General features: G+C 49.6%; 1 protein-coding gene across 2 annotated transcripts in view; it reads right to left on the reverse strand.

Moving 5' to 3' along the window:
* Nucleotides 1-12,397, reverse strand: part of NT5DC1 (5'-nucleotidase domain containing 1) — a 119,194-nt gene extending 106,797 nt beyond the window's left edge. Inside the window, exons 1-6 of one of the 2 annotated variants that reach the window (XM_072831677.1) lie at nt 12,249-12,397; nt 10,027-10,118; nt 7,595-7,666; nt 6,396-6,502; nt 1,716-1,795; nt 190-271 (exon numbers count right to left, since the gene is read on the reverse strand). In XM_072831677.1, coding sequence (XP_072687778.1) covers nt 190-271; nt 1,716-1,795; nt 6,396-6,502; nt 7,595-7,666; nt 10,027-10,118; nt 12,249-12,341 — 526 coding nt within the window. In that variant the 5' untranslated portion in view covers nt 12,342-12,397. Of the gene's footprint in view, nt 1-189; nt 275-1,715; nt 1,796-6,395; nt 6,503-7,594; nt 7,667-10,026; nt 10,119-12,248 lie in introns of both variants that reach the window. The other variant, XM_072831676.1, reaches the window with a different exon arrangement.
* Between the last annotated feature and the right edge of the window lie 10,080 nt (nt 12,398-22,477).

Here is a 22,477-nt window from a genome sequence, read left to right on the forward strand (position 1 = left end):
TGGCCATTGTGGCCACGAGGCCGACGCGAATAAAAGAGCCCCTTAAAACGTAAGCAGTGCCAACCTCGTAGCAAAATTTTGATAAAACCAAGTCCCAGTCGAGGAACATGACAAAACAGGCAACTTCCAAGTAACTCACAAGCGCACGGCGTTTAACGAACATGAGAAGGTCCCCCTCATAGGACTCACCCTTAAAAGCCGACATTTTATAATTGTGTTGTATACCAGCAACTATATCCTTCCAAAAGTCAAATGTTTTCTGACCATTGTTCTGCTAAAAAAAAAAAAAAAAAAAGAAAATCCCAAATGTTAACACATATAATGCTTCTGCTTTTGAGCACAGCTAAAAACACAGCAAGCAACTGCAATATTACTGTAATCTAAAATCGGGACTCACATTGTAGAAAAGATAACAGATGAAAAAACTCAGTGCTTGAATGCGACTTTAAAAAGAGAAATCTTTAAGAAAATCACTGCTATACGTATATACACACACGCATATAACTAAATGGTAATACAGCTCATTTAACCCAAATAAAATAGAAATTTCTGCTTACTATAAAGTCAAAATCATATATATTAAACACAGGACTGAGTCTACAGTGTCACAGCTTTTGAGATCTCAGAATGTGCCACCTCCTGTACTACGGCATCTGTGGGGCTACGAAGCCATAAGCCCTGAAGCCCCAAAAGCTGGCTCTTTAGAATTCAGCGCATTCACCTGATTTCAATAAAAAAGAACAGCAAATCTCTCTAGAAGAGATGATGGAGGTTCCAAATCCAAAACATTAACCGTTTTTATTTAGATTTCTTTAAACCGGGGTGCAAACAAGTATTACGTTGAAACACGTAACCCCACAGTGCCTTGCTTCCTTGGAAACGTAATCGCTAACCAGCGTCCTACCTAAACAGACTACCAGGTACGTGTACCTGTACCAGCGCTGAGTTATTTGAAGACTAATACGCTCGCCTGAAGTCGCTATGGATGAAAAACCGTCTCCATCTCACGTTAATAACGACTTCTACAAACGTACGAAAATTACAGCTCCGTGGAGACTTCCACGAACACACGACTAATTCTGGTTCAAGAGTAATCGATCATGCGTGTTCTATTACGGACACGATCGTTAGGATTTTATTTTATTTTATTTTATTATTTTATATTTTATTATTATTATTATTTTTGATCCTTAGGATTTTAAATGACGTGCAAAACAGAAGAATAATTCTGACATAAAACTGGTGTCTGTTCCCAGGTCTTCAGACCTAAGGACACGCAAATTCTATAAACGGAACGTCTACACGCGTCGAACTGGTCAAAATGATGAATTTAAAAACTTCATCTCATTTTTTAAAATTTTGCCTTATGCAGAATGCGTAAGAACAGGTGGAAGTCTCTCGATCATTTTTTTTTTTTAATCTGCTAATGAAACCAAGAAAATACCCTTTCCAGCTGTGAGGTCTGTATTTTCTTTTTAGACACGTGCACCCTCTGCTGGGAAAGAGGTTTATCATCTTTCCTGGGGAAACGGTCCCGGCTATTTAATTTTCCCAAAACACGTGACCAAATTCTCCACGTGTTTCTTCCTCAGTCACTTCTAGTATCACAAAGAGGAAACTGAGTTCAATCCCAACTCAAAAGACATCCATGAGTAAGTCCTCCGACATATGACTGAACACCGGTCATAATTCCTGAGAAACGAGTCCCTGCTCACCTTTGTCAGAGAGTCCACCACTCTGGCACACAGCAGAGCTCCTGGCAGGTCAAAGTAGTTATCATAAAAGTAATATTTTCCTAAAAGAAAGGACAAAATTTTATTTTATTATTATTTTTAAGACTTTATTTATTTATACAGGAGAGACCCAGGGAGAGAGGCAGAGACCCAGGCAGAGGGAGAAGCAGGGTCCATGCAGGGAGCCCGATGCGGGACTCGATCCCAGGACTCCAGGATCACACCCTGGGCCAAAGGCGGACGTGCAACCACTGAGCCCCCAGGTGTTGGAAGAGCAAGATTTGAATCAGCACCTCATGTACGTGACACAGAAACTGGCCGAAGAGACGCTAGATTTTGGTTTGGTTGTAAAGGGGCCTCGACGTTAACTGCGAATGGGTCTGTTCCAGGCTACTCCTGCCTTTAAAGAAGGGTCAAGCTACAGGAACTTACAATGTGATGCCTGTTACATAAGGATCTAAGGGAGAGAAATTTCTGTCAAAGGAGACCACGCCCCAGATCTAAAGCGCACGATGAAAAAGCCAGTTTATGTCATCAGCGTCACTGAATTTCAGAACTCTCAGCCCAGCACGGCAGCTCCAGGACGTCACCCGCGCAGTGGCGCCTTTCCACGTCTGTGCGGTTGGGCCACCTTCAGTTTAATGGGAGAACCGGGGGGATGAGAAGAATTTAAAAAAAAAAAAAAAAGGCAGGCAGGCATCACGTCATGTAAGGACATGGTGTGCTTATCTTGGAAAGACTTGGGCGCACAGGACGCACCCCAGGATCTTGCGGAGAAGAGGGATTTATTTACGCTGTTTGGCCCTGAGACAGCGTTAATCCGGAGCCCTGCCTGGGGGCAGATGCCACCCCTGGATCCGCCACCCCGGGCAGATACCCGATGACCCGTGTCGCATCCCTCTGGCTCCGGGTGATCCCAGCCACCGCTGCGCTCAACGGCGTCGTCCCACCCCAAACGCGAGTGCCATTCACTTCCCCCGAAGCCCGTGGAGTCCCCGAGTCGTCCCCGTGTCTCGGGCGGCAAGCCTCACCCAGGAGCCGGTGGGTGGGCGCCAAGGAAGTCTCCTGTCCCTGGGATCGCATGGGGCCGTGTTCTCGGGGCTTCCGGGGTCCCCGTGGAATCCAGCCCGCCCATTCCTTCCTTCCACTACCTCACTCCCATTTACCAGGGTCAGGGCCAACCACTCCGCCTCGGGGGGACCCCAACGTCATAGAGGCTCTGGGGTGCCCGTGTACAAAGAGGAATCAGAGAGAACCAGAGGTCTGGGCTTCGATCGGTCGTGATTATTGCCTGCATGTAAGCGCCTCATTTCAAGTCCTCCCTTCCTGCCCCTGCAGGCCACACGGGAGGTTGGGGACACCGCTGCCTTGCTCCTCAGTGTCCACGGAGCACAATACCCAGCATCCCGCAGGCACGCCATGAACGTCTGGGAATGAATGAACGACAGATGGATGACCTAACAGCAGAATGGGTTTCTGGAACAAAGGTGTCGCAGGCAAATCAGGGGAAAACCCTGTGCAGGGGCCAGATGTCCAACCCTTTACATATCACTCAACGCCCTTCACGTCTTCATAGCAAATCATTAACGTTTAAGAAACCAAGTCCAAAGTTCTCCTTCTGTGCACTCACAGGGTGGCTGGGCGGGTTTGGGTGCCCTCCGCTAAAAATACTTTGGTTGGCATCACGCTCCGGGTTATCCTCCTTCGCAGCTGAAATTACTGGCAGGACCTCTTAGACGGTTTTCCCTTCCTGCGCAAGGGGAGCAGGGCTCTGTCGGTGTGAGGAGCCGGGCGTCCCCGGGGCACGTGAGGCCACTCAGCACCTGGCGGCCACGGCTGCGGCCCGAGGTGCACCGGCCTGCACGTCCTCGGACCTCCTGGGCTGGGACCCGCAGAGGCAGCTGCTCGGGCGCCCGGGAGCAGGAGGCATGTGGTCGCCCCACTCACACCCCTGCTTCTCTTCCCCTCCCGTGTCGCTCCCTCCGTGGCCACCAACACGGAGCTCCAGGTGGAGCTGAGACACCAGTCGGGTGCTGGCTGGGGTGTGACCCAGGAGCTCCAGGGGCTGGGGACGCCTCCTGCCACCGAGGGCCAGACTACCCAGTGTCGCCCATTGGCCATTCAGTCCTGACCTGGAGCCGGGCCCCACGGCCCTCAAGGCCTCCACTGCCCCCAGAGCACAAGGCTGCGGCCGGGGGGCTCCCTGGCGGGGAGGCAGTGAGCTCGGCTCAATACAACAGGCTGCACATCAGCCCCAGTCCCACCAGGCATTGGTGCTGCCCACGCAGGCTGTGCCCAGGAGCCCTGGCCACGCCACGGCCCATCCTGATGGGTGACGGACTGCGGTACCGGGGAGGCCGAGGGGGCCGAGCGCTCGGGCAGGCACAGCGTCCTTGCTCCCCTGCAGCTGGGGGACACTGGCTTCACTGAAGGGTGAGCAAAGTGATGCCAGGACCACATGCTTTACCCAGAAGGAATAGACTCGACTGGGCCCAGCCCACCGGCTCCCCTGCCCCGTGGCTTCCACTGTGCCAAGCTGTCTCGGCCGGTTGGGGGACAAGGTGGAGGGACTCGCTCCCTGGGAACTGGCTGCTAAGGAAAAGCGGCGCTGAAACGGGGTTCTCAAATCACCAGCCAGTAAAATGCCTCTGTCTGCCCACGGCCCAGCCCTCGGTGTCCTGGGGGGAGCGCACCTCAGCACGCTCTCCTGGACGAAGGCCCCACTTGGCCTCACGGCTCAAAACCTCAAACCTACATGTCCTTCCAGCAGCTGCACCTCTAGTAATTTACCCTCCAGATATTTGCACCAGGACCGCCCGGGGGCTCAGGGCGTGGTCCCCAAGACCCGGGATCAAGTCCTCGGTGGGCTCCCTGCATGGAGCCTGCTTCTCCCTCTGCCTGTGTCTCTGCCTCTCTCTCTCTGTGTCTCATGAATAAATAGATAAAATCTTAAAAAAAAAGTATGTATTTGCACCAAAGTGCACGACATACGGGTACAGAAGCATTCCCGCAGCCCCGCCTGTAACGGCCAGACAGCAGGCACGACGGAGGTGTGTGAACAGATGGACGGACGGACGGCTGGGCGGCGCAGCATCCCAGCATTTAACCCACGGGACACAACCTCTATCACGTAACTGACTCTTCTTTTCTATGACATTTAAATTTTCTAACCATAGGCTCACATGATTTTTTTTTTTTTGATGTAAACAAAGATTAACCAGGCTGTGGAATCGCAGGCTTTTTTTTCTTTTCTATGTCTCTGCCTTGAAAAAACACTATTTCTTTGTAAAGGTATCAGCTTTCCCTTCCAATTGGCAGGAACAACAGGCCTTTGTTATGTGCCACTGCCACCGGGCCGCTGGGCGCCACCTGACTGACCGCTGGGCGCCACCTGGCCGACCACCGAGCGCCACTGACCGCTGAGCACCACCTGACTACTGAGTGCCACTTGGCCAGCCGCTGAGCACCACCCGACCGCTGAGTGCATGAGTGGGAGACGCCTCCCTAAGCACCCCAGTTAGGAGCAGGTGGCCTCCAAGGTCCTCCTGGGTTAGGCTGAGCTCCAGAGGGGGCTGCTCATTCCGGGAGGTGGCACCTCCTGGCGGGCAGGGCGGTGAGCAACCTGTGGGGCCCCTGGGTCTGCTCTTCTCCTGCTGCCTTCTTCAAGGCGCCGGCCGTTTGTGAATGGATGTCAGGGTGAAGCACTCCGCTGTGCCCTGGCCTTTCTGGGAACCCGTTGTCGACACCTGCCTGCTTCTGGAAGGACCACAGCGTTCCCAGTCCCGAGCTGAGTAAAGCGCTCTCCAGACATGCACCTAACCTCCACGGGCCACCGGGCCTTGCGGTGTGTGAAGGCCGACGCCCAACGTGGAGGCTGCCTTCCTCTCCACGTGTTCCACCAGGAGCACTCGCTTCGTTTCATCTCAGGACAAAATCAAAACAAACTCTCAAAAGACAATGGATGTGACAAAGCAAACCTAATTGTAACAAGGGGTAACGCCAACTATTTTCAAGTTACTGCATTTTCTTTTTCTTTTTTTTTCTTTTCTTTTTTCTTTGAAGATTTTATTTATCTATCCATGAGAGACCCAAGGAGAGGGAGAGGCAGAGACCCAGGCAGAGGGAGAAGCAGGCTCCCCCGACGTGGGACTCAATCCCGGGATCCTGGGGTCATGCCCTGGGCAGAAGGCAGGCGCTAAACCATGAGCCCCCCAGGCGACCTATAAGATTTTATTTTAAGCCATCTTTATCCCCAACATGGGGCTCGAACTCACAACCTGAGATCAAGAGCCGCCCTCCAGCAACGGGGTCAGCCGGGCGCCCCTCGGGTCCCTACGCTTTCTGGAGAGCAGGTGAGCTTCAAAAGCGTAGTGTGGGGGAATGGCCCAGAGATTTAGAACAAATGAAAACCAGACGGTCACAATCCGGCCCATTTGTTTAGAATAGTGCACTTGGCATGTGTCGGCTCACGGCCGCCAGTGCCTAGGGTCAGTTCCGAGAGGGGTCTTCATGTTTCCATGACCCGCAGAGCTTCCTGACGCAGTGCGACAGCGGGACAGCGCGTGAGGTCACTTAACAGAAGGGAAAGAAAACACGGGGCAGGAGACGGGGCAGCAGGGCGGCGGGGGCCAAGGGCAGGGAAGGCCACAGCGCTGCGCCTACCTGAGCGGCCGGCCGGTCCCACGTCGCCCGGGAAGTGCTTCCACGGCTTCCCGCCGTACTGGTGGGCCAGCGCCTCGGGGGCCGTCATCCTCGTGCCGTGGCTCGCCCTGGCGTCGGGAGACAGGACAGTGCTCGTGAGCGCCCCTGCCCCCAGCCCGCTGACGCCTCCCCTGCCCGGGCCCCGCACGACCCAACTCCTCCTGGGGTCCCCGCCGCCCTGGACCCGCCCCGCGGCGCAGCCCCCTCCCAAGACGCGGCGCTGAGCTCTGCGGGGAAGAGTGGTCCACAGACACCCACGTGAGCCCATGACACCGGCCTGGGGCCACGGCAGTGACACAACCGGGACACGAGGACGGAGAGGACAAACGGGAAATCCGGGCGGGCTCCTTCCGAAGGGGACAGCGCTGCGGGGCTGTGAGGCTAGAGGGACGGGGGACTGTGCGGTCGCACGGGACCCGCTCAGGGCAGGACACGGGCACCAGAGGCCAGCCGGGCCTTGCGAAGCTGCGGACAAGCCACAGGGTGGAGGCAGAGGGTCGGCCCCGGGGCAGGGACAGTGACCGGGAGGACGGACAGACTCGCTTCAGGCCTCCAACTCCCACCGAAGACGGCGAAGTGCACCTGAGGGACCTAAGGTCGCGGTCAAGGTCATGGTCACGGCTGCGCTGTGCACGGCACACGTCCACGCAGACACCCGTCCACGCATCCCGACCCTGTAGCTCCAGCTGCCCAGGGCAAGCCGCGTGCAAACGAGCAACCAAATAATTGGCGGCGGCCCCGCTCTCGCTCTCTGCCCCTTAGGACGAGGATGGAGAAAGGGCAGGTGTGCACCGACCGCCAACCCTCCCCAACACCCGTTCTCTCCTCCTTCCTCCATAAAAGAAACCCAATTTTATTCCAGGCCACCATGTGCTTCTCTGACCCAACATACCCCAGGTTCTCTGGGCAGCGAGACGGGCAAGCCATTAGGATTCCACTGCACCTCCCGCAAATATTTCGGGCGAGCTAACCTGAAAACTAGACCTTGAGATCGCTATTTAAACTGTTCAAACACTTCATACAAAGAAACACAGGCACACAATCTGTCCTGTGATAAAAAAAAAAAAAAAATGATCTTATTTGACCCAAACCTTAACAAGCAAACGCTATACAAAGTGTCCTGGAGGAAAAGTTCTGACTTGGCAGGTAAAGGTTATTACCTGAGCACGGTGCCATTATCTGCAAGTTTAATGAAGTTCCCTTCTTCCAGGTCCAGTGCCAAGCCCTTGCAGCTAAAACAGAAAAGTGTGATTACCAATCAATGCATAGACGCAGCTAACCCTAGAAGAAATAAGCTACATTTTCAAAAAGTCAAACAGTGCTGCAAAGGGACTCCCCACCCATGTGACCCGGACGGCAGTCAAACAAGTAAGAAAATCCAGGAATCCTAAAATTAAGCAGCACCCACAGAGCAGGTAAGGAAGGAAAACTGTCATGTGAGGAAATGGAAGACAGCATGTTGAGTCTGCAAAATCGTCATGCTTTTAAAAAAAGAGGAATCTGGGGCGCCCGGGGGGCTCAGCAGCTGAGCACCTGCCTTCAGCCCAGGGCGTGACCCCGGGGTCCCGGGATCGAGTCCCACGTCGGGCTCCCTGCATGGAGCCTGCTTCTCCCTCTGCCTGTGTCTCTGCCTCTCTCTCTCGGTCTCTCATGAATAAATAAAATCTTTTTTTTTTTTTTTTTTTAAAAAAAAGAGGAATCCAAAGCTGAAAAAACAAAAAAGGAAACATCACGCTACGTCTGTAGGTATGTTAAAATGTGCAAATGCCGTTCATTAAATAAAAGGCACACATGCACACGTTTAGGTTCCACCAGAAACGTTCTTAGGCACGTCTCTCCTATAGTCTTCAGAAATTGGCTCCATTTAGGTCGGGTCATAAAAACTTGCCCTCTGGGCAGGGCATGTCATTGAAAACCATTAAAACAAAGTCAAAAAACGAAGTTTTGGGTTCCTCGCTGTAAAAGGCCTGTGGGATTTGGGGATAAAAGTGGGTACAGACCCGTTATCGTGAATAATAAAAGCAAGGAAGTATAAGGGCCACTGGATATCGAGAGAATCAAACAAACGACGAGGGGCTACGTCAGAAGCATCAGGGACTGGGGTCCACAGCAAACTGCCCAGGGTCGGCGGTTTCACACGGCAAATGTTTGTTCTTTTTACAAAAGGGCCAACCAAACGCGGCAGAGGTAGAGATGAACATCATTGCTCTAGAATCACTTCTGCATGTTTTTGTGTGTTTTAGAATTATTATTGTGAACCGAGCAACTTCACAGGGTAGGATTTTCATTGTGTTGTTTAGATGAGGAAGAGGGACACAAAAAGCCTTGGGAAGTGGACAAGCCTCTCAGGAAAGGAGTGAGCCGTGAGTTAGGCGTAGGGACGTCTACCCAAATTACAGAAAACCCAATGTCCCAGCTCAGACACACGCCCAAAACACGACGACGCTTCCTCTTCCACAGTTCTGTATTTGAAAGGTGATAAAGCAAACTTTTTTTTTAAAAAAATGTACATTTTAGAGATAGTTCTTAATAACCTCTGAAACTTGTGACAAACTTCAGCCACACAAAAATATCCAAATTAGTCAGTAAGCTTTTAGCTTATTTACATATTTAAACAAGTCTAAATTTAAAGCAGAAAAGGCTTTAATTCATGAAACATAAAACTTTTTGATTGCCCATTGCATTTTTTTTTTTAATTTAAATTCTATTTGCTGGGGCCCCTGGGGGGCTCAGCGGTTGAGCGCCTGGTTGAGCGCCTGCTTTCGGCCCAGGGCGTGATTGAGTCCCACGTCAGGCTCCCTGCATAGAACCTGCTTCTCCCTCTGCCTGTGTCTCTCATGAATAGATAAATAAAACCTTTAAAAAACAAATAAGTAAAATAAATAAATTCTATTTGCCAACATATAACAACCAGTACTCATCACATTGTATGCCCTCCTCAGCGCCAGTCACCCAGTCACCCCAACCATCTGCCACGTCCCCTTCTGTGACCCTTTGTTTCGAAGAGTCAAGAGTCTCTCATGGTTTGTCTCCCTCTCGAATTTTCCCCACTCAGTGCAAAATATAGAATATATATTTCTTATATTCCCCGTATGAGTGAGACCAGGTTTGTCCTTCTCCGATTGACTTAACTCACTCAGCATTATCCCCCCCAGTTCCACCCACGTCGAAGCCCATGGTGGGTACTTGTCCTTCCTGAGGGCTGAGTCATGTCCCTTTGTATCTATAGGACCACGGCTTCTGTACCCATCATCTGTCCCAGGGCACCCAGGCTCCCCCCACAGTGTGGCTACTGTGGACATTGCTGCTATAAACATCGGGGTGCAGGGGTCCCGGTGTCTCACTGCATCTGCATCTTTGGGGTAAATCCCCAGCAGGGCACTTGTTGGGTCATAGGGCAGCTCTATTTTTAACTTCTCGAGAACCCTCCACATCATGAAACATGAAACTTTCAATATAGAAGGCATTTTGTCCTTTGACTCAGTTTCACATTTCACTTTTATATCTCTATAGGAGACGAGGCATTAAAATTTTATCAGCAGCGTTTTACAACCAGAGAGAATAGGAAGACCTTAAAAAAAAAAGAACTTACCAGAAATCCCAATCCTCAGGAGTCACCGTTAGCAACTCCTTGTCATATCCTTTCTCTTTGACCAGGAACTGAGCAAAGCTGTTGTAAATGAGCTACAAATAAGAGGGAAGAAATAAAGATTAAATATAAAATACACTATTCATTCCTAATTTCATAGACCTGAAAACCTACTGGAGTCACTCATGGGGCAGACGGGGGAGAAATATCTATATAATTGTGAAGTTCTGCAGGTTGACTCCCCTTTACAAGCAACTTACCTGCCCCCGAGAGCCCCAGGCAGCTGCGGTCTTGATGTCGCAGAATCACACCATCCGCGTCCAGTTAAACAACTGAGAATGATTATCATTCTTACTCTTGAATTCTTAGGATTGGAGATCATTAAGACTTGACGAGGCTTTGTAAACGTACCTAACCCCCCCCCCATGCTAAACCCACCCAGCACCCCGTCACGACGGCTCTCCTGTGCCCACCCTCAGTGCATGGTGCTTCCCCGGTTCACAGACTATTTCCCTCCTGGATAAAGGACACAAACCTGTTCCTTGGTTGTTTCAGTTTTGTCATTGACGGGGGTGGGGATGGTGGGGATGGTGGGGGGGGGGAAATCTGTAAAGAGCTGCCCTCAAATTTTTAGAGAACTGCATACACCAAGCAAAACCAGGCAAAAGGTCCATCCCGGCCACACCCCGTACCCCTCCGACGAGGGTCCCCAGGCCGCCTCACCTGCCCTTGAATCTGGGGCAGGACGGAGGGCTGGGCCCAGGCTGGGCGGCGTCGAAGAGGATTCGTGAGCAACTCACCCTGGTCTAAGCGAGCCCGTGACAGGCTTTGGGGCGTGAGATGGCACAAGGGCGAAGACGGTGGAGACGCCGTGAAGGGAGTGGCTCATGATGTCCCCCCTGACCCCTCCAGAGGGAGGGGAGCCCCAGTCCAGATCCCTGGGGGCCTGCACATGCCCCGACTGGGGGGGTGCGCCTGAGGCCCCGGTGCAGAGGGACCCAAAGCCCCGTGGCCAGCTGGGCTGTTCTGTCTGAGAGCTAATAAAACCCGCGGCCGTGTGGGCCCGGGCGACGCAGCTGACCTGACCCAGGTCACTCGTTAATGGCTCACGCCGTGCGACACGATGCACCCACAGGCCCCAGCCCCGCCACCCGGGCCTCCAGGACAGCCGAGGTCCCGTGAGGCCGTCCGGACCCCCGAAGCCCAGGGCCGACGGGGCATCGGCGGCTTCACAGGGTCTGTGGCTTTTCGTCCGTTTGACCACCTTTGGGTCCCTGAAGTGCTGGCTGGGACCCTGGCCTCACCGTGACGGGCAGCAGCACCGGTGACGTCTGTGCCTGGGGCCTGGAGCTCTCACCTCCCACGGTGAGGCCTAGGAGTGGTCTGGAGGCGCCCAGAGGAGCCCCAGACGGGCAGGCACTGCTCTAAGCCCTCTAAGCCCTCGGGCTCTACTGCCCAGGTCACTCTCGCAGCCTGTTGCTGTAAATCCAGTTCCTCGTGTCATTGTATAAATGGGGAAACAGAATTGTAAGTTGCCCAAGGTCACAGAGCCGGTAATGGGGGCCCCAGGGCGGTGCCTGCGGGTGCGGGTGCGGGTGCGGGTGCGGGTCCCGCCCCGGCCGCCGGGCTCCTGGGCAGCTGGTTTCCTGGTTTCCGGCCGAGATGCTTAGACATTTGACTAAAATCCCGTGAATTCTTTTACAACCAGTTTTCTAATGGAACCAGAAGGATGGGGGAGGAAGGCCCATTCACCTGCGGGTGCGGAACCAGACCTGTGTCCCCCTCCGCCCTCCGAGCCCAGGGGTGGGACCTGCGGGGCCCTGGCGGGACCTGGCCCGGGCGCAGGGGCCCGAGGGCGGCGGGCGGCGGGCGGCGCAGGGCGCGCTCACCCGGTCCAGAGTCCAGGGCCCGGCGCGGGGGTCCCGGCCCCGACGGGTGGTCGCGGGGACACGGAGGGGCGCTCAGCAGGGGCGCGGCCGGGGCCCGGGGACGGGGGCTGCGAGCTGACGCGCGCCCGGCCGCCCGCCGCCCTGCCCCCTGCGGCCCGCCGCCCCCGCCCCCCGCCCCCGCCCCCGCGGGCTCCCCTCCCCCCCCCCCCCCCCCCCGGGGCCGGCCGCGCGCGGGGCCGGGGATGCTCACTTCCGCGCGGCCGCGGGGGAGGCGGGCTCCGCGCAGAGGCGGGGCGGCGGCAGGCCCCGCGGACCCAGCTGCCCCGCGCCACTCACCGGGGCGCTCTCGGGCAGGTTGTAGCGACACAGAGTGTGGTCCAGGTCGAAGCCCACCGCGTCGCAGGCGGCCAGCGAGAAGTGCTGAGCCATGGCTGCGCGGCGAGCCCGGCGGGCGCGGGCGGGAGCGGCGGGAAGGGGCGTGGCCTGGGCGGGGCGGGGCCAGGGAGCGGGGCGCCCGCGGAGGGAAGGGGCGGAGCTCGGCGGGAAGGGGCGTGGCCAGAGAGCGGGGCGGGGCCAGGGAGCCGGGCGCCCGCGGAGGCACGGGGCGGAGCTCGGCGGGAAGGGGCGTGGCCAGAGGCGTGGCCAGGGACGGGACGCCCGCGGAGGGGCGGGGCGGAGCTCGGCGGGAAGGGGCGGGGCCAGGGAGCAGGGCGCCCGCGGAGGGAGAGGGCCGAGCCTTGGGGGGCGGGGCCAGGGAGCGGGGCGTGGCCAGAGGCGGGGGCGGGGCCTCGGACACCCGGGCACGTTCCCCCCGCCCCCGCCCCCCCGCCCCCGGCTCCCCCCGCACCCCTCTCCCGGGCCCACCCGCCGACCCTGCCCCCAAGCCACCCGGGCCCCTGGTCTCCGGGGTGCCATTTAGGCCCATAGGATGAAAGTCACGACGGATGCTTAAACCATTTGATTTTGAGAACCCATGTGAAAGGCCAGGACTTTGAGATCCTTAAAATTATTCAAAAGAGAAAACACAGTATCATTAAAAAAAAAAAAAAAAACAGAAAGTGCAAGTCTATTATCTTTGAACTACTTCTGGGTTAAATCTGAAGGAACACTGTCCAGTGGGGGAAAATGTCAATAGTTAGGACATAATGAAAATATAATTCATTGAGAATGACTATTAACCCTTAGAAATACTGAACCTTATGAGACCAATAGGCCAATCAAGGGATTGATTTAGTGCAATAAATAGTTCAATTTGGTAGGACACTTATTATACCTCGTGGGCCCATTTGAATAAAATGTATAGTTGTTCCGTTCTAACTCTTAAACGCCCCAAACAGATCTCTCTGGAGCAGGAAGAGGAAACAATCCGCAAGAAGATTGAGCTGTTCACTAAGAGTCCAACAACCGTGCTCCTAACGTCTGTGAATCAGAAGAGAAAAACCTCTCCCTCTGCCTGTGTCTCTGCCTCTCTCTGTCTGTCTGGGTCTTCCACAAATAAATAAAATCTTTAGAAACAAACAAACAAACAAAAAAACCAAAAGAGAAGAACCTGGATTGATTCACAGCTTGTCCCTATTCCCCTCTTACGATTGTCTTGTCCGTGGAGCATGGACCTTAGTGTTCTTCTTCGACCCCCAGACTATTCCTGCCAAGGTCAAACCACCAGGTAGAGGCCACAGGTTTCCCTGAAGGGCATCCGGTTTGACCGGGCGAATAGGCTCTTTAGGGACTCACCTTAGTAACCTGTAACCTTAGTAACAGGTGCATCCGTCGCTGGAGGGGAAAGTACAGAAGAATTGGTTTTCATGATGTGGGTGTCCCTGGGACTGCACTTGGCCCTTACCCCGGGAGAGGCCCATTGACAGACATTTCTCCTTGCGGCGTGACCGCTGTTACATTTCTTGTGTTCCTCACGTCCAGTCCCAGAGCTCTGTGCTAGGGAGTCTAGACGTGCACATTCTGGGCCAGAATTGAGCCAACCGTGCGCTCCAGGCATCCCGAGAGCTCTTAGCCCCCCTGGAGCTGTATCCGCTTTTCCTGGCCTATACCTCAAACCTCAGTCTGAGTCCCTTTAAGAGCATGTGCCACGGTCCCCTTTCCCTCCCCAACTCCTTTCCTGACCCTGCACTTAAATACAAATGTTTTGTATTTTGTTTCATAGAGCTTATTTTCTTTTTCTTTTTTTTTTTTATTTTTATTTATTTATGATAGTCACAGAGAGAGAGAGAGAGAGAGGCAGAGACTCAGGCAGAGGGAGAAGCAGGCTCCGTGCACCGGGAGCCCGATGTGGGATTCGATCCCGGGTCTCCAGGATCGTGCCCTGGGCCAAAGGCAGGCGCCAAACCGCTGCGCCACCCGGGGATCCCCATAGAGCTTATTTTCAACTAAAAGGCTTTTTCTGTTTCATAGGCTTATTTTCACCTAAAAATATTTCCTTTTTTCCCTGTACATTAAGCAAAAGCTGAATTTTTCATACTGTACTGATAAAACTTTGTACGTGTGCTGATAAAGTACCACAGCTGTTCTATTATCAACCAAGAGTTCAGTGTTCCTCGGCCACTTGACTTCTGTTCTTGGAGTGATACATTAAATATGTCAGTGTCGCAGGCCGAGTCGCAGGGCTCCCCTCCCCGCCCCCATTCATACCCTAAAGCCCTAAGCCCCGATATGACTATATTTAGAGATAGGGACTTTGAGGTTGGTTAAATGAGGTCAGCAGAGTAGAGCCCTCATTTAACATGAGGGTGTCCGTACAAAGAGAGGAAATGACACCGGATATGCACATGCAATTAAAAAAAGAAGGGTTTCACCTGAAACCTTCCCAGCTGGCACCTTGATGCTGGACCTCAGCCCCTGCGTCTGTGGTGGTCTCTTAAGGAGTCTCAGCAACTAGTACAGTCGGTAGGAGATTTGCCCCTGACCGATGCTCTCGGGTCAAATGTGGCAGATTGTGTTTGTATTTGAGAGATCCCTAAATGGCAGGGGGAGGTCTGTTTGTTTATTCTTTCGTTAGTTTAAAATGTGTTTTTCTGGGGCACCCGGGTGGCTCAGTCGGTTAAGCATCTGCCTTCGGCTCAGGTCATGATCCCGGGGTCCTGGGGTCGAGCCCCGCGTCTGGGTCCGTACTCAGCGAGGAGCCTGCTTCTCGCTTTACCCCTTCCCCCAGCTGGTGCTCACTCGCTCTCTCTGATAAATAAAATCTTAAAAATAAAAGCTTCCAACTCACAATTTCAGCTCAGATCATGATCTCAGGGGTCATGAGATCAAGGCCTCGTCGGGCTTGGCCCTGAGCATGGGGCCTGCTTAAGATTCTCTCCCCACTCCCCAGAAAACATTTTTTAAGAAATGCGTTTTTCTAAATACCCCAAAGTAAACATTGTAACGTTAACTTTTTATATGATCTGCTCTCCACATCTTTCCATTAATTTGCTTTAGGGAAAACAATGAAGTTTATTTAGTAACTTGAAAAAGATAAAATACATAAATGCCTAAACATTAAACTCGGTAGCCCTTAAATATTAGTCATTTAGCTAAATAGAACCAAAAGCTGATTTGTAATACTGGGCGGTGGCCGTAAGATGGCGGTAGATCTGCATGAGGAAGATTTTTCATTTGATTTCTTTAGGAATTTTAAATCCCTGAAGTTTCTTAATTTAAAAAAAAGTGATTTTTCTACTCTCCCTTTCTGTTCTTGCCACAGGAAGAGACACCTACATAGAAATTTTACTGTGGTTTTTTCCTGTGTATATATTTATTTTTGTGTGTGTTTATTTTATTTTATTTTTTAAGATTTTATTTATTTATTCATGACAGACAGAGACAGAGAGAGGCAGAGACCCAGGCAGAGGGAGAAGCAGGTTCCCTGCGGGGAGCCCGACGCGGGACTCGATCCCAAAGGCAGAGGCTCAACCGCTGAGCCACCCAGGCGTCCAGAGTGTATTTATTTTTGATGGTGAAGGGAGAGAGTATGGTGGGATGAAGTCCTTTGATAGGAAACGTCTCATGAAGGTATCTCAATAAATACCTAAATGTTTAAAGTATGAAATGAGCTGCTCCTGCAGAGAGAGCTCAAATACTAAATGATTTATGATTCAGGAAGATCTTTAAGGATGTAGCAGTGGATTGAAATTAATTAATTAGGACAAATGTTGAGTTTCAGGGTCAGATTCAAATAATCTACTTCTGCAGCATATGATGGGAAGTCTTGATTTCCCAGCAGTTAAGTTGGAAAAAAAATATGGATAAACTCGGGGTGAACGCAGCTAGTTCAGTTTACACCGAGTTTCTCGTGGGCTGTCGGCCTCCTTCTGGGAGGTGGGGGCTGTAGACGGCAGCCAGGCCCACGTATTGCCTGAGGCTTTGGGAACAGACCCGTGGGCTTGGCCGGTGCGTCCACACCTGCTCGTCCATCGCTGTCGGCATTCGGTCGCCTCCGGCCCGGGGCCCACAGCGTCAGCCACAGCTGGCTTCGATTGCAATCGATGTGCTTTATTTTTGTTGGTTACGTTTCGGCAACGCTACCTGAGACATGTATTTTATGTCTATTCTGAAACCAACTTAAAAAAAAAATCTTTTAACTTTTTTAATTAACTTTTTTTTAATTAACTTTTTTCTTTCAGAAAGCCCAGAACTTGAAAAATGGATGCGTCCTGGTGGTTGTTATGGGCTGAGTGTGCCTCCCTCTAATATGTTAAAACTCGCCCCCCTACCCCGCCCCTGCCGTACCTATAGTCACTATATTTGGAGATGCCTATAAAGAAGTCATTAAGTTAAAATGAAGCTCTAGGGTGGGCCCTGATCCAATTTGACTGATGTCCTCATAAGAAGAGGAAATTTGGACCCACAAAGAGATACCGGGGGGTGGGGGGGGCACCAAGCACAGAGGAAGACAGACAGTGTGAGGACATAGCAAGAAGGCAGTGGTCTGCAAGCCAAGGAGAGAGGCCTCGGAAGAAACCAGACCTGCTGACACCTTAATCTTGGACTTCTAACCTCCAGAACCGTGAGAGATGCAATTCCATTGCTTAAGCCACTCAGTCTGCAGTATTTTGTGATGGAAGCCCTGAAAACTAATGCAGCATCCAAGACTATTTTTCTACCTGAAGAGTCTGGACTGCAAAACCAGGAGATTGTCTCTTCTGCTACAGGAAATCTTCCTCTGCGGCCTGGGTCTTAGAGAAAACTTGCACTACTTTCTTAAGTGGTGGGGAAAGTTGGAAACAAAGAAATCTGTTACTCTTAATACTATACTAGTATGGGCAAAATATCTAAACGAAGGATAATGGGTACATTTAAGTCAGGCCTTCTTATCTAGGGTTTGGTGTTCCTACGGGATTATGGGAAATCTAGGAGGTATTTTTGGAGGCTGGTTAGCATTTTGGTGATAACAGTAGCAAAAAATATGTGAGCATAGAGAAATGGTGGTTACATCCATGGCTCTTCTTTCCTCTTTTTCCACTAATGTTTTGATACCAAATTTTCAGATATTTAAATGTGTTAAAATTTGCAGTCCTCAAGGGCATCCAAATATGCACATATTTCAGGAATTCCATACAAACCATGACGCGGTCATTGTGGAGTTCCTCCTGGCTCTGAAAGGACCCATAAATTCTTTGTCTCCAGAGCTCTTGAGCAGGATGTTTACTTTTCTGACTTAAATGACTGAATGTATCTCACCTGTGTATTTTTGTTTTTGATCTTTCTCCAATTATGTATTTCTCATGATGTACAGGAGTGACATTAAATGAATAACGAGTACCTCTTCCAAGTTTGTATTTTTTGATTCTTTAATTACTTTGTCTCATTTTTCTTATCTGTAAAATTAGATGTTTGAAAATTTTCTTAAAAGTAATGATATTTATTTAATATTTGAATAAAAGGGCACAGGAGTGAGCGCCGAGGTGGCTTAGTCAGTTAAGCACCTGCTTTCAGCTCAGGTCCTGGTCCCTGAGTCCTGGGATGGAGCCGCCCCTGCTCAATGGGGAGCCTGCTTCTCCCTTCCTTCTCTCACTCCCCCTGCTTGTGCTCTACGTGTCAAGTAAATAAATAAAATCTTTAAAAAAAGAAAAAAAAAGGCATGAACAATTGCATATCTCCTGCTCATCCAACCTCCTCCACTATTGTTTTTTGTTTTTTTTTTTTATTCCCTCTAACAAAAATATTCCACGCCAGCCCTTTTGAAAAGCAATGTGGAAAAGAGTATCAGTAGTCTTAGAAATGATTTATTATGTGTTGACATATTTAACCCAATTGTAGGCATCTAGGATTTCTGTCCCAGAAAAATCTCAGGTAACCCCTGGACATTGACTATTAACAGTTTTTCTTTTCTTGGCAAAGTGAAAAGATTAATAAATTATTGCTGTACCTGTATCTGTTTTCTAGTAGGTGTAAGTTATTTTATATCGGGGACTATGTCTTGTTCGTCTTTGTATCTCAATTCCTAGCACACAACCTGTACATGATGTCCATTGAATGAATGAATGAATTTCCATTTCCTAATTTCTACATCTTCTTCCATTGTGAAAATTTTTTGTTTTGTTTTGTTTTGTGTTTTTCATTGTGAAATTTTGAATGAGGCCGGGGAAGCTTTAACTTGGAGGCAGGAGGCACTGTGTCGGACTCTGGATCCCATGTTCTCAGTAGTCAATAAATCAGAATTTCCATTTCACAGGTTTATAATAAAGATTTTAATCTCTTGGAGCCATAATTGCAGGCAGTGTTTTGACAGCCATTCATTTTTAGTTCTGTCAAATACTAGTATAAGTATCAGGCACTAATTTTCCATTTGGCCTTTGGTAGACTCTTCACTTTGCACACCAAGAACTCACGTGCAGGCCACACAATCACAGGGTAAAAATGGCCTAAGCCAACATTTTGGGAACCTAGGAATTAGCCCAGCAACACTTAATTTTTAGTAGTACATCATTTAGAAAAATACTTATTTTAATTACGCTGATCTTTTATCATGAGGTTCGCAGAATTCTCTTAGTTCCTATTCATAGATTCTGTCTATATTGAGATAACACTGCCTACTAAACTCTCTTCATTATGACTCTTGGCCCTTGGAAAGTATTCGCTGTGATTGGTTCCTGTTCTTAGAGCTGTATTTTTAAAATGTCATTTGGACATGCAAAGTGTTCTTAATGAGAATGTTGGACTAAATGCTCCTGATAGTGAAGTTGTCAATAAATGCATAATTTATTATTAGTCCCTTCTGGAAATTAGCCAGCTAGGCAATATAAAAAACATGTCCATTTTCTCCTTATTTTATTTTTCTTCTTTTTCACCCCCAAACTGAAAGCACTCTGAGGAGAGTACACACGTGCTGCGGAGTCTCTGGGTCCTCACGTGTCCTTCTCCATCCCCCCCTCTCTTTGGGGCGTGCAAGTAGGCACACGTGCACGGGCTGCGTCTGCATGTGGGTGGGGGCTGCTCAGTGGGTGCATAAATACCAGACATTATTGAGCTTCTTCTACGTGCCAGATACCGTGTTAAGGATGTTAAATAATGACCTCATTTGATCATCAAAACACAGAAGTAGGTAAGAACATACTCATTTCAAGATGAAATTCAAATCCTGATCTATGTGACAGGAAGCCAGGCACTTCTGCTTTTTTTTTTTTTTTTTTTTTTTTTAAATTTTTTTTTTTTTTTTTTTTTTATTTATGATAGTCACAGAGAGAGAGAGAGAGAGAGGCAGAGACACAGGCAGAGGGAGAAGCAGGCTCCATGCACTGGGAGCCTGATGTGGGATTCGATCCCGGGTCTCCAGGATCACGCCCTGGGCCAAAGGCAGGCGCCAAACCGCTGCGCCACCCAGGGATCCCACTTCTGCTTTTCTTAAAGCTCTATCTCACTTTCCTTTCAGATTTTTTCCTCTAGACTAAAGTTATTGATGCATAATATGCACATGTGATGAAACAGCAAAAAAAAAAAAAAAAAAAGAAGCAAATAGAATGAAAGTGAAAATTTCCTTTCACCGTTACTCAATACATTATTTGTCTTCCGAGAAGTAATGACTGTAAGTTGGACGGTTGTTCTTACAGGTCTGTCCCAACGCACGAGATGTATATACATAATTTCGAAAAATATTTCCAGGGGCTCCTGGGTGACGCAGGTAGGTAGGTGTCTGGCTCTTGATTTCAGCTCAGGTCTTGATCTCCAAGTCATGAGATCGAGCCCTGTGTCAAGCTCTGTGCTGGGCGTGGATCCTGCCTAAGATCCTCTCTCTCCTGCCCTGCCCCCTGCACATGTGTGCGTGCGTGAGATTACATATATTTACACACGTATGTTTGCATATTTAAATATTTATATATATTTATCAATCTGTCTCAGCTCTCCCTTCACATTTCCCATGCCTTGATTTAAGCTCTTGGCTCATTGTAATTTTTCATCTCTACTTCTTATTTTTTAATGATTATAATAGACGAGCCTTTTAATTCTTTTTAACTCATCTATGACGATCTTCTCACTCACACAGTTACTACCCTCTTCTGTTCCTCTAGCTCATGTCCTTGTTTCCAACTTCAGTCCTTTGAGCTGCACTGGTATCTACAACCCAATGATTGCCACCTCCTTTGCACTGTCTTTCATTGCTATTATGTTCCGGTTTTTTTTTCCCCAGCTGAATAATCATCGAGTATCATTATAATCACTTAATTGATACATCCTTAATCCCCGTATTGCTTTCTCACCTCTTCAAACTAGTGAAAACTCACGCTCTGGTAGTAGCAGATATTAAAAAACAACGTAATCCTTCCCTGTATCTATCTATACTCTTTGCAGTATGACTCTGCAGCCCTCACGTAAGGAATAGAATCGATTTCTCCTTGAATTTGGTCTAGTCTCGTGAGCTGCTTTGATCAGCAGCATGGAGGGGAGGGCATTTTGTCGGTTCTGAGCCTGAGTCTCAAGAGGTGTTAAGGGAATCTACACTCGTTTTGGAACCCCTGCTACTGCCGTGTGAATAAAGTCGGTTACCCAAACGGATTATGAATCCTTATCTCAGTCACTCAAGTCCTCCTAGCCTATAGCCAGTAAACTATCAGACATGTGAGCAAGGCCATCCAGAATCCTTGAGTCCCCAGCGACCTATGTGCTGACCGTCGGCCCTGTGTGAGCCCAGCCATAATCAACCAAGCCTGGTTCATATCAGCAAGACTACCTAGCTGACTGTGGATTCCTGAACGATAATAAATATTGTTTTAAGTCACTGAGTTTTGGGGTTACTTGTTATGCAGCAGTGGGTAACAGATGCATGAGTTAAATCCAACTCTTTTTTGTTCTCTGTATTTAGGCCTGAGCAACTAATCCCGGCAGAAGAAAATACATACAACAGTTGCACATGTATTTCAATGAGTCCTTAATGCTGCTGTGCAATAATACTTTACTGTCCTTTCCTGTTACATTTTTCATTTCTCCTAAATCATTTCACCATCATACAAACATGCTGTTACTTTTCTCATCTTAAGACGGATTATTCCATTTCTCTGGCCCCCTTTCATGAAAACTGATTGAAATAGTTTGTCTCATTGCCTCTGATCCCTCCTCTCATGCTCTCTTAAGCACACAAGCTTTTCCCCCCAACATGCCACCAATCTTCTAAGTCGTCAGTGATATCCATTTGCTCAACCCAATAGTCAATCTTCAGTCCTCGTTTTATTTTACCAATAAGCATCACTTGTCCTATTGATCACTCTCTCCTGAAGTTTTTTTTTTTTTTTTTTACTTAGTTTATAGGAATGATTATTTCTTCTTCTTTGGGCAAAATACCCAAGTAGACACTTCAGAAAAGAGGGCACACACATGGAATATAAATAAAGATGTTCGGTGTCATTAGAAACCTGAAAAAATCAGAACTAAAACCTCAGTGAGATACTACATTTCATCAGACTGGCAAAAATTAAAAGCCTAATAATACAAGTCAGATGAAGATGTGGAGCGCGGGAACTCATGAGCTGCTGGTAGAGGTACCGATCTGCACAACCTCTTTGTTATATCCAGTGAAGGTGAGGAAACCCAGAACCCACAGCCCAGAAATTTCACTACTAGAGAGAAAAATGTGTACACTTGTATAGCAGGGGCATATGTGAAGCAGTTCATTGTGCAAAATGGTCCCAAACTGGAAACAATCCAAAAGTTGCAGCCCAGAGGAATACACAGTTGTGGTGCATTCAACCAAATTTATACCATGGAGGTGAATGTGAAGGGCCCTCTGACACATGTTACAAAACAGATGACTCCTAATGACATAATGTCAAGCAGAAGAGGCCCAGCAGAATGGAACAGCTACTGTATGACCCCCCCCCCCCCCAACAAATGGTCAAAATTAAATGATATTTTTAGAGATGGATAGTTAATTAGATTGTGCAGCCATAAGGAAGTGGAAGGAAGTTGAATTCCATGAAAGCCGGGGAGGTGTTTGGCTCTGGGGAGTGGATGGTGCTATGATGTGGAAGGGTCCTGCAGAATTTCCATCAGGAATATTCCGTTTCTTTATCTGAGTAGGTGTTACCAGCGTGTTCATTTTGCAATAGTTTGTTAAGCTGTAAATTTAAGTTTCATGT

Source organism: Canis lupus, chromosome 7, assembly GCF_048164855.1.
Source record: "Canis lupus baileyi chromosome 7, mCanLup2.hap1, whole genome shotgun sequence".
NCBI classification, from domain to species: domain Eukaryota; kingdom Metazoa; phylum Chordata; class Mammalia; order Carnivora; family Canidae; genus Canis; species Canis lupus.